Raw genomic sequence first — 11,175 nt, 5'->3', positions numbered from 1 at the left:
CGGCTTACGTCCGAGCAGGTTGATTTACAGTATTCATTGTCGTTTTTCAATTGTTTACCATCTTTGACTTGTCATTTAATCCTCAAATACTTCTAACCTGGGTTTCAAGCCCACGCTCTACAAATCATATTGTTTAAGGCTCATTGGGCCTGAGCCCGTAACTGTTCTTGGGGCCAGGTGCAATTGTGCACTTACAGCTACTAAACAATAAAAAAAAAACTATCTTTACACAAGATTTTCTATCGAAACAAACAAAGAGCAGTTACCAGACCCATTGGACCTATTGAAATAAAGATTTCATGGCATGTACGCAACACAGTATCGTGTCAACTCCAAACAGTGCCTTAAGGTCCAATTTGTAGCCAACCACTACCAAACTGCCACAACAACACACGTGAGGTTCGATCAATACCAAGTTTCGCATTTCTTATTTTCCCCAAATCTCCAAACCGAACCGCCGAGAAAACCCCTTTTCTCTCTACAATTCTTCCGATTCCTCTGCCTACCCAACACATCTAACCATTCACCAAACTCAGACTAAATCTCGACCGTTAAAAAAGAACCCGCCGCCGCATCATAAAGTTTGCGCCGCCGTCGCACCGAATTCCCATCACCTTTCATCTCTCAGGTACTGCAAGTAAATTATTTTCAGCTACAAATATATGTTTTTGAGAGAAAAAAAAAAAATAGTTCTTTATTTTATTTTGGTTTTATAGGATATTGAAATATATTTAATTGATTTAGTGAGTAACCCAGCTGAGCATTAATGTTTATCCAATTGGCTATAGCTTCTTTTTTTTTTTTTTTTTTTTTTATTGTGTTTGATGCTATACTTTATTGAAGGTTTGTTTAATTTCGTATTATTGAATGAAGAATTTGCTATCAGCATGCTAACTAGGAACGCTGACAGAGACTCAGACATGCATACACATATTGATTTTCACGCCAAAAAGAATGTACCCATGTTGATTTTGTACTAGGAATCAGTTAGAAGTTCACATAGAAAGTGTGTGGAACATTGATGAAGGGCTGGTACTAATACTATGTTGGTTTGGCAGTTTTTTGTTGAGAATATGAGTTCAAGAATCTTCATTTTGATATTGTACTGTGCTTTATATTTTTTTGAGGCTTATTTTGGTGCTCAACTATGAAGAGGGACATGGTTGAAGACTAGGTTCTGTTGTTGAGCATTGGTAACAATGTTCTGCAGCTTCCTTCTGTTTCTTTTATGCTTAAGGTTTGTTTGGTATCCGCTTATTTTGCTGAAAGTATTGTAAATAAAGCTAACTTAATAAAGCTAAAAGTTAGCTGAAATAGTATAGTAGACCCATGAATAGTACTAAAAAGTGTAGTGGGTCTATGAATAGTAGAAAAAATAAGTTGAATAGTAAAATAAGTTGGCAAAAATAAGCTAGCCAAACAAACACTTAATGGTGGGGAGGATCATGGTTTTTCCTGTTGCCTTCTGTTATTGAATCTGCTGTTCATGCTCAATGTTTGATATGTTTATATCAGTATGTAACTTCACGTTGCGCATTAACATGAATTATAAAACTATGAAAGGTTGTTCTTCATCAGTTGCTGCTGTATGTTTGTCTCAATTAATTTTTTCCCCATGTCTACTGAAGGTCAGATGGGCAGTGGTGAGCCTAATATAACAGGTCATCCACAGGAAAAGGATATCGAAAATGAATGTCAAACATCATCCACATTGGTGATTGATACAAAGCAGGAATCTCAGAGCCCAAAAGAATCCTTCGTTGAACAGGGTCACGTGGTTGTTGGTGGTGAGCATGAGAGTCAAAGTCCTACTGTTTCTTCTGTTGACAAGAGTCAGGTAGTTATTGACAGTGATCATGATTCCGAGACTCCAAGTGTTTCTTCTGTTGACAAAAGTCAGGAGGAAATTGATGGTGAGGACTGTCAGACCCCAAGGGTTTCCAACGTTAGCAAGTTTGAGATGGACATTGTTGGTGAGCAGGAGTGTCAGAACCCAAATGCTATCTCTGCAGGGGTCAGCGTAGTTGTAAAGAGTGAGGATGATGTATATGTGATACCAAAAGTTGGCATGGAGTTTGAATCAGAAGATGAGGCATACAAGTGCTACAGTAGATATGCTGTTCTGGAAGGTTTCAGCATTCGAAAAGATTTTGTAAACAAAAGTAGGGTAAATGGTGCAGTTGTCTCTAGAAGGTACACTTGCTACAGACAAGGTTATCGGCCTACCAAATATAATTCAAATGTGAAAAAATCCCGGCAGGAAACAAGAACTGGTTGCTTGGCACATATGACTATTGCGCGTCAGCCTAATGGTAAGTTTCGTGTCACTCATTTTGAGACAAAGCACAATCATGAGTTTGTTACGCCATCTACAGCTCATAAGTTACCTTCACAAAAGAGATTAAAATTTGCTCAAGCAGTCGAAGCTGATTCAACCAGTCATTCTGGGATGGATGGGGTACCAAAACTTGGGATGGGATTTGACTCAGAGGATCATGCCTATGAGTTTTACAATACATATGCTGGACGGGTAGGATTCAGTGTCCGGAAAGATTATGTAAATAGGAGTAAGATAGATGGTGCTGTGGCATCTAGACGGTTTACGTGTTTTAGAGAAGGTTTTCGACAGAAGGACAAGCGGGATATGAATGTGAAGAGACCTCGAAAGGAAACAAGAATTGGCTGTTTGGCACAACTGGTCATTTCTCGTCAGCCTGATGGTAAATATCGTGTCACTCACTTTGAAGAAAAGCACAATCATGAGCTTGTTGCAGCATGTAGAGTTCGCATGTTACGATCTCAAAAGAGACTAGCTGTAGCTCAGGCTGTTGATGGCAACTTTGTTGATGGTTCTAAGATCGAGCCAAAATCAGCCTGTGAGTTACAATATAAGATGATTGGAGATTGTGAGTATATTGGTTATGACCCCATAGATTATAAAAGTAAACTACCTTCCCGTCGTATGAAGGAGTTGAGAGAAGGAGAAGCGGAAAGGATGCAGCAATATTTTCAAAGCAAACAATTAAAGAATCCCTCTTTCTTTTATGCTATCCAACTTGATGCTGATGATCAACTAGCTAATGTATTTTGGGCTGATGCAAAGATGGTGGTGGACTACAGTGATTTTGGTGATGTGGTTTGCTTTGATACAACTTGCAGATTATATAGAGATTGCCGACCTTTTTCAACTTTCATTGGGATGAACCATCATAAGCAAATGGTGATTTTTGGTGCTGCACTTTTATACGATGAAACTGTTGAATCTTTCAAATGGCTGTTTCGAACTTTCATAGAAGCAATGTCTGGGAAGAAGCCAAAGACTATCCTCACAGATGGAGATGCAACAATCACTGAAGCAATTGATTTAATATTGCCTGGAACACCTCATCGAATGTGTGTATGGCATGTGTACCAAAATGCGCTTAAGCAACTTAATCACATGGTTGTGGGCTCAGATTCTTTCATAAATGATTTAAGCAGTTGCTTTTTTGAACATGAGGACGAGGATGATTTCATTAATGGATGGAAGGCTATGCTAGACGTTTATGGTCTGTGGGAAAATGAGTGGTTGCATGAGATATTTGAATGTAGAGAGAAATGGGCTGTAGTATATGGAAGGCATAACTTTTGTGCTGACTTAAAAAGTGCACTATTGCGTGAAAATTTTACTGCTACCTTAAAGAAGTATCTAAAGTCTGACTCAGATGTGCTTCCATTTTTCAAACATCTTGGGAAGGTGGTGAATGAATGGCACTATAAAGAATTAGAAGCTAATTTTGATATGAGCCAACATATGCCAAGACTAATGGGGGATGTAATTATGCTGAAGCAGGCAAGAGATATATATACACCAAAAATTTTTGAATTGTTCCAGCTAGAATATGAAACATGTTTAAATATTGTTGTAAACCAATGTACTGAGAGTGAATCATTGTTTGAGTACAAAGTAAGCATATATGGGCAACTAAGCGAGTACACAGTTACTTTTAATTCCACTGATGAGACTGTTGCCTGTAATTGTATGAAATTCGAGTTTATGGGAGTTTTATGTAGCCATGCATTAAAAGTGCTCGATTATAGGAACATAAAGCTGCTACCAACCAAGTACATCCTGAAGAGGTGGACAAAAGATGCAAGAGTCTGAATAACAGAGGAAATTTTGGGGCTCCAGATAGGAATATTACAAGTTGGCTGCAAGGAAGCTGTTGCTTGCTAGGTTATGTAGCAGAGTTTCAAGTTCATCAAAATGGCTGCTGCATTCTTCATGGTGCATGGCAACCTGAACTGAGGTCCCAAATTTGAGCAAGATTTAATGTACTTCCAAAAGCAAATGAATCATTGCTTATTTTCTGACCTAGGTGACATTCATTTCCTAATTGTCAGATATACTTGGTTCATTTCTGTTACTTTAACTGTGTAAAGGTGTAAATAAATTGATTTCATTACCAGAGTACTTTCTTCAATTTAAATTATTGCCTTAATGTGGCGTTTGGTATAGGGCAATGTTTTAAGATTCTTAGGAATGTTTAAAGATTCTCATCTTTGGTTGCAAATCACGCTAGGGAATCAGATGACAGAAGAATCTAGATTCCCCCTTAAACCCCTCTCAGGAATGTGAATTTTCTTTAAAACAAGTGGGAATTCAGATTTTCAAGCTTAAAAGAAATTGTATTTTTTTTATAAATTGACAATATTAACTATTTTTTCTTATCATTTAAGCAATTAAGATAAAATGTAAAACAAATCATCAATATCTTTTCTCTGCCAAAATAATATAAACAGGATAGACAACTATGTTGATATATTTTTTAACAAAGTTTTATTTAGGTTTCACGTGTGGAAAAAAAAAATTATCAGGTTATTTTGTTATGAATTAAACTCTTTTAAAAAATTATTATTAAGAATAAAAGCATTTGAGAATTTAAATGGTTATTTTTGTATTGTACTTGTCATTTTGTCATTTTGAAATGTTAAACTATAATTTTAATAAATTTATCATAATTAATAATTGATATTTGGTTTTTCATTATTTATTTAGAGGAAGATTTTTTTTAAAGGACTTGGTAGTTCACATTCAAATCTAAGGATAGAATAGGAAAATAAATAATTTATTTAAGATTCCTAGAATAAACCAAATATTATTATTTCACATTCCCAATGAAACTAAACATAGAAATAGTTACATTCCTAAGAATTTGGATGTCAGGAGTAATGTAGATTCCCCGTACCAAACACCACGTCAGATTACTGAAGCAATTGCAAATAACATGTGGAGTTTGTGTTAGGGACTCTGTTGGGCTAAGGCCCAATGTAATGCACTTATATTGTGTGTTTCAGGATGCTACAAACTTTAGAAATAAATGAACAGGTGCGCACTTTGAAACTCAAGTAGTAACTTGGATAAAAAGTTTCAAGGGTAGCACAAGTGGTCAGGGACCATGGCTCATGAAGTGATCATCATTGATTCAATCTCCCCGTCGTTCTCCTCATGGTCATTCACAATAATGGGAAGGAGAAGGGGGAAAGAAGAGCATATTGGTGTATACATGAGAGAGTGTGACTAATTCAAGTCATAGATTAGGTTTAGACACAATAGTGATATAAAATTAATTTTCAAACCCATACATGCTCAAGCTTTAGGCTTAAAGTGGTGTATAATACCTTATATCAAGGTCTCACTTGAAAATTCTCGAAGGTGTTTATCTCCACGATAAATGGTATTAGAGCTGACCGTGGGTTATGGCATGGTGGATGATAGTTGTCTACTTTCCCTTTCATAGTTGAAGAGATTAGAGTGGCTTGCAAGGGTAAGTTTGTAAGTGAGAGTGGTTAAATCCATATCAGGCAATGGTATTCACAAGTGTGATTAATTGACATATTAATATGATAACAATGATTGTTGTTTATCTCGCCAAAAAAACTTGGGTATAATGACACTGCACACGTGCCTAAGATATGTACACAGCATGCCACTTTTCAGTTACAGTGTTGTTGGCTATATATTTGAAATTTTCTAGTTGTCAAGGCCTTATGAATTCCACATTAGTTCCCTCAAAATCCTAGCAAATTTGATTTTTCTATACAAGTCTAGATATTCATAAGATGAAACCCTTTTCTAAATTCACCTCGCAACTCCACATGGCAGGCGGGCTTCATAAGGTACACAATGCATGTAGTTAAAGTATTTGGTACAGACAAAGGAAAGTAATTTACAATACAAATGTCTACCAAGTGCTAATTCTAGAAAGAAACTTTGCATAAATGTTGGAATTTACTCTACACAAATGGTCCCATATTGTTGGCAATTTCCTATTGGTATCCAGAATCCCCATGCAAGTCTGAAAGTCCTTGAAGCTTCAAGCAACAGTGGCATTACTGAATAATATTGGACATTGTTCAATGATATTCTTCTCTCCATATTCATTTGTAATAATTGTAGTTCTGGCTATCCATCTGAATATTTGGAGATGTATTCTCAGGAGTATCCACTACAAATTGTGAAGTAAGAGAATGAGTCGGAGTTTGACTATCCTTTCCCTGGACATGCTTGGAGCCACTTCTTTTGATTGAAGGCCTCTCTACTATGATGCGAGTGGGCTTTCTACCTAACATGGGTGACTGAGGATGTGTTACTGGAACCTGCAAGAAAGAAGGGTGGAAAATATGCTAAATTAATCATAATTTTCATAGACTAAAATGACATCACTCAGAATGGCATTTATGCAGAATTTCTGTATATATGAAAATTTTGAAAGATGAACTATGAAATAAGTTGTAGTTATTTTTGCAAGAGCTATTGTTGGAGATGAGCTGTAACTTTTGCGCAGCAGCTGTTCTTCGAGAACCTGAACATCTTACCCATCATGATGTGATGAGGAAGTCAATGATCACACTTCCTCAACTATAGAATAACTTTTGATAAAGCCATATGTTCTTAAATTGATATTTCCTAGCTGCTGTATTAAGTTGATGTATTTCTGGTTGCTTTGTGATCTGTCGTGAGTACTTATTGTGGGTATTATCCGGAGCTCCGTAAACGATTGAGCCACTATAATTGTTGCAGCAGCTCTGTTTAATTATACCAGATAGCCTAGTAAGGTAACAAAGATTAAAGGTACCTTCTTTATCTCGTCCTTTGGCTCTCTCCTTTCCTTGTAAAAATTAGGCAGTGGCCTGGCTTTGAAGCAAAGGGTTTGGCGCAATTTTCTAATTTCTGTTTCTGCTTTCTCCTGCACAAATGGTCATGGGTTCAATGTCATTGATTGAGCCAAGTTATTCCAACTAAATTTAGCTTTTACTGAATATAATGCAAAGACTGCCATAATTTTCCATTTAAACCCATGAAGCTGCATGGCATTCTAGTTTACATCACAGTATGCTTAGGTAACTCATATAAAACAGATCTGGATTCAAATGAAGTTGGTAATGAGATAATAACCTTGAGTGTCGTTTGCAGCTGCACCTTTTGTGCCTCATTAGCATTGAACTTCTCTTCTAGCTTCTGAAAGCAACCAAGGAGAAATAGCAGAGTTATACAAATGCTTAAGATACATATCTGTAGTCCACAAAATAAAGTTCATTCTATAAAAATCTGAAAGCACCAAGATCAACCCTTGCCTTCTTTCTTCTTTCGGCTCTTTCTTCTGTCCTAAAGCTGAAAGGGGTGGATAAATTTGGGGACTGCATTTTGTTTCTGCATGCACTCAAATATTTGGAACAACTGGCATTAAAAAAAACTATTATCAGAAGAACTTAAAGGACCTTTACTTATGAAGAAAACACACACAACTCAAAGGGCCTTTAACTCCTTAATGTTAAAAATGATATGGTCCACATCAAATATTAGTTAACTAAATGTTTGCCTTGGTCTTCTCAACAAAAATTATGAAAATTTTCTTCAGTATTTTTTTTCTCTGTTTAGTCTTAAGATAGGTTCTTACTCATTTCCATGAGTTCCATTAGCAGTAGAATGGGATTTGATATGCTGATGCTAGTAATTCTTTTTTTTTTTTTTTACTATCCCTAGTTTCACGATATCAGCTCTATTTAACCCTAGTTCCATGCTCTACTGTCCCTAGTATCATAAATTCTCTATGTAGTAAACAAATGCAAACAATTTCTCTAAGTGAAATATTCTTACTCAGAAGGGAGCAAGCGCCATCTCTGGCCGACCGTTTTACTTCCGGAGGCTGAGGGATGGATTGGTGTTCTGGCCCTGTGAATTATAGATGTCACAGCATTTATGTACAGGAGCTCAAAGTTTTAAACAAATACATAATCATTTAGAAGGTATATAACATTCAATTTATATATTTATTTTCTGATTCTACTAATTTCAGTTACCTTCTCTTCTCTGACCAAGGGGTAGCTGAAGATTGCTTTTCTACGTCATTTTTAGATACCTGAAGTTTGAATATGAACTCATCTTAGTGCAAAGTTAGTAGTACATTTCAGTGAAAGAAAGTGTTCAATTTAATTGAGAGGCCAACTGGCCAAGTGCAGGGAGATAAGAAAGCACCATAGTTGGGGTCCTCAAAGGAGTTGAGCAATCCTTAGATGCCTTGGAAGAACTAGCACCAACTCTTGAACTTTCAATCTTCCTCATAACTGTTGAAGTGAATCTATTAAGTTCTCTAATAGGAGTGAAATTGACTGACTTATGAATTGATTTTGGAGTTGATCTCTTCCTATCTGTACAGTCTATTGCAGGCTTCTGGTTCATTGGAGTGGCATTATAATCCTTCTTGGGACAGATTGGAACTGTGTGTTTGGCAGGTGAAGATGGGAGCTTAGATGCTCTATTATGAATCAATGGCTTCGAGGAAGAAAGCGATGGTTTCTTCTTGCTCATTGATGCCAAAGAATCTTGATTTGATTTGGAACTCTATTGCAATAACAATCAGGTCAGCACTATGACCTCAAATTCAAAACCAAAAGTCATGGACATAAATCAATAGTGTTTACCTTCAATAGAGGTTTCTCCATTTGGGGCGTTCCCCCAAGCTCCGTTTCAGTTACCGTGTGATTGTCAGCATCATCTAGGTGGTTTGATTGTTCAACTTCCAAAGAATTCTTCACAAAAGCTTGGTTTTTGGGTTCCGGGGCAGCTACATCCACAATATTACTTTCAAATTTATCTATCTCAGCATTTGAGCTATATTTATTGTCATTAACAATGGAATATGCCCCACTATGTGGGGCCTTGACCTCATGTTGTTGGTTGACAACCTCGTCGGATTTTGAACTTTTCGTCTGCGAATTATTGGTACTAATATTGTTAACAAAATCTTCTTCAGCTGGTTTTGGGGCATTATTTGATGCAGCATTTGCTTGTTCAAGCAAGGCTGCTGCCTTTTGAGCAGCAATTTTCTTGTAATGAGCTTCAAAGAAAGCTTTCTTCTGAGCTACTGAGCCAGGCCTGGCATACCTTTCAGCTTCTTCAACATAGCGGTTGTGGGAGAAGCTTGACCACTTCTCCCAGGCTAAGGACTCTGACATGAATCTCCCAAATGAGATTGACTGCCCCAGAGCATGTATGGGGTTTCCCTGAAGCAAGCAATGTTTCTTAGAGCCATCTGAAACTTAACTATAGTAATTTTGAGCAATTACAAAAGATTTGATATTAATGAAACCATGGAAGTGGAAAGGTGAAGAATGTGCTGGAAAACAAATGTACTTCTTCTCAGTTTTAATTTAGTGAGAAAGCTAGTAAGTACTACCCAGTTGAACCTCATACAATTACAACTAAAACTTTCAGGTAAGGGTAATTCAATTAGTAAATGCAGAAATAGTGCATAACATGCAATTTCTAGCTCTATTCTTTTCCTCAGCTTCTCAGCAACCAAAATTTTTTCCAGAGAAACAAGAAAAGCAAAGCAAAAATCTTCAGCAGCCTCATTATGAAAATAATGCAAGATAAAATCTTTGAATTGCAAGCACCCAATATATATACAAGATAGAAAAACAAAACAAAAAAAGTACTCAAATGGAATAGTGAAGCTTAATGAACTGACCTCATTGGCTTCATTGGGAATGCCAGCAGTGTAAGAGAATGGTTGCATGAGACAAGCAGAGTCTCCCATGCTTATTCAACTGTTAAAACCTCAAAAGATCCAAACTTTAGAACTCTTGTGCTTCTTCTCTATTATTCTATGTTGTCTTTCTCATATGGGTATGATTCAAATTTGAAATTCAAATGGAAAGCAACATTGAGCCTATCTTTGTGGAAAAGTAGGACACAGCCAGATGAGGAAAAAGTATAGTGTAGTGCATTCTTTTATTTCTGAAAGTAAAGTGGGGTCTCCCAACAATGTTTGGAGTAGCTCCAACACTTTTTAGCTTGATGTGGGTCCCACATGTTTGACATTAAAAAACAGGATCTCTACAACGTTCAATTGTTGGTTAAATTTGAATTTGAAGAGTCCTCTTCAATATACTCTAAGCATTAATTAAGTACATTTTACTTTTACAGTTGAATTTTTATTTATTGGTCTAATGTTAATGTGAGAGAGAGAGAGAGAGTGGTAGTTAGATTGGAGAAGGTGGAGATGTAACCGGCTGAACAACCAGTAGTTGCAACATTACCATAAACAACTAACGAAACAAAATGTTGTTGAATGTGGACATCGACATACATCCTAGGTAGGATAGCTTGGTAAACTATGGAACACAATGGCCTTTAGTTAATAACACGAGAATGCACGTAAAAATAAATAAAAATGTAAAAAAAAGACATAGGAAAACTTTTATAATTTGTTTCACAATATCCTAAGATATAAAATCGTCATTTTATTATAATCCACTGCTCATTAGACTTATTATAAAATAGATTATAGTATACTTTTAACCCTTAATTGTTTAGGATTGTTTTCATTTTTGATCCTTTACATTTTAAAATTTTCATTTTTGTCTTTTATGTTTGATTCCGATTTCTTTTTTTTTTTTTAATTTCAATTTCATGTTAGTCATACTATCTATGTGGTATCTTATGTATTTGCTACATGTAGCATCTCTATCATATGGAGCATACACAACAAACAGTGTTCACTAAGGCCATTTCTGATTTTATATATATAAATAAATAATTGTAATCAGGGCCGGCCCAACAAAATTTGGGGCCTAAGGCGAAAATTTTATATGAGGCTTTTTTATATGTAAACATTAATTAAATAAATA

The 11,175-nt window shown here is 36.1% G+C and overlaps 2 protein-coding genes across 5 annotated transcripts; one reads left to right on the top strand and one right to left on the bottom strand.

The window, feature by feature from the left end:
* The first annotated feature begins 385 nt into the window (after positions 1 to 385).
* LOC142630833 (protein FAR1-RELATED SEQUENCE 5-like) lies at positions 386 to 4,450 on the top strand. Of its 2 annotated transcripts, none has more exons than XM_075804984.1 (2): positions 386 to 628; positions 1,634 to 4,450. In XM_075804984.1, exon 2 carries the CDS (start codon positions 1,634 to 1,636, stop codon positions 4,142 to 4,144), a length of 2,511 nt encoding a protein of 836 aa, XP_075661099.1. In that variant the 5' UTR covers positions 386 to 628; the 3' UTR covers positions 4,145 to 4,450. The 2 variants fall into 2 exon arrangements, with proteins under 2 accessions (XP_075661099.1, XP_075661031.1); XM_075804916.1 differs by having other exon boundaries at positions 1,629 to 4,450.
* Positions 4,451 to 6,094: 1,644 nt separating this feature from the next.
* On the bottom strand, positions 6,095 to 10,247 carry LOC142642507 (protein WVD2-like 7). 3 transcript variants are annotated; one of them, XM_075816876.1, is made up of 9 exons: positions 10,014 to 10,247; positions 8,965 to 9,546; positions 8,519 to 8,884; positions 8,344 to 8,402; positions 8,141 to 8,215; positions 7,618 to 7,720; positions 7,439 to 7,501; positions 7,119 to 7,229; positions 6,095 to 6,639 (listed from the first exon to the last, which is right to left on the bottom strand). In XM_075816876.1, exons 1-9 carry the CDS (start codon positions 10,080 to 10,082, stop codon positions 6,421 to 6,423), a joined length of 1,647 nt encoding a protein of 548 aa, XP_075672991.1. In that variant the 5' UTR covers positions 10,083 to 10,247; the 3' UTR covers positions 6,095 to 6,420. The 3 variants fall into 3 exon arrangements, with proteins under 3 accessions (XP_075672991.1, XP_075672999.1, XP_075673006.1); XM_075816884.1 differs by having other exon boundaries at positions 7,618 to 7,693; XM_075816891.1 differs by lacking the exon at positions 8,141 to 8,215 and having other exon boundaries at positions 7,618 to 7,693.
* Positions 10,248 to 11,175: the final 928 nt, after the last annotated feature.

Source organism: Castanea sativa, chromosome 1 (assembly GCF_040712315.1).
Source record: "Castanea sativa cultivar Marrone di Chiusa Pesio chromosome 1, ASM4071231v1".
Taxonomy (NCBI): Eukaryota; Viridiplantae; Streptophyta; class Magnoliopsida; order Fagales; family Fagaceae; genus Castanea; species Castanea sativa.
The sequence above is the reverse complement of the archived record's forward strand: the minus strand, read 5'-3'. Positions and strand labels throughout refer to the sequence as shown.

What these genes read in the sequence shown, in the direction of transcription:
- LOC142642507 (XM_075816876.1), bottom strand. Translation starts at nt 10,082, where the DNA reads ATGGGAGACTCTGCTTGTCTCATGCAACCATTCTCTTACACTGCTGGC. An exon ending in TTCCCAATGAAGCCAATGAG is followed by an intron (nt 9,547 to 10,013) that starts GTCAGTTCATTA and finishes TGCTTGCTTCAG; the next exon opens with GGAAACCCCATACATGCTCT. An exon ending in CCTTGGTCAGAGAAGAGAAG is followed by an intron (nt 8,216 to 8,343) that starts GTAACTGAAATT and finishes TATAATTCACAG; the next exon opens with GGCCAGAACACCAATCCATC.
- LOC142630833 (XM_075804984.1), top strand. Translation starts at nt 1,634, where the DNA reads ATGGGCAGTGGTGAGCCTAATATAACAGGTCATCCACAGGAAAAGGAT.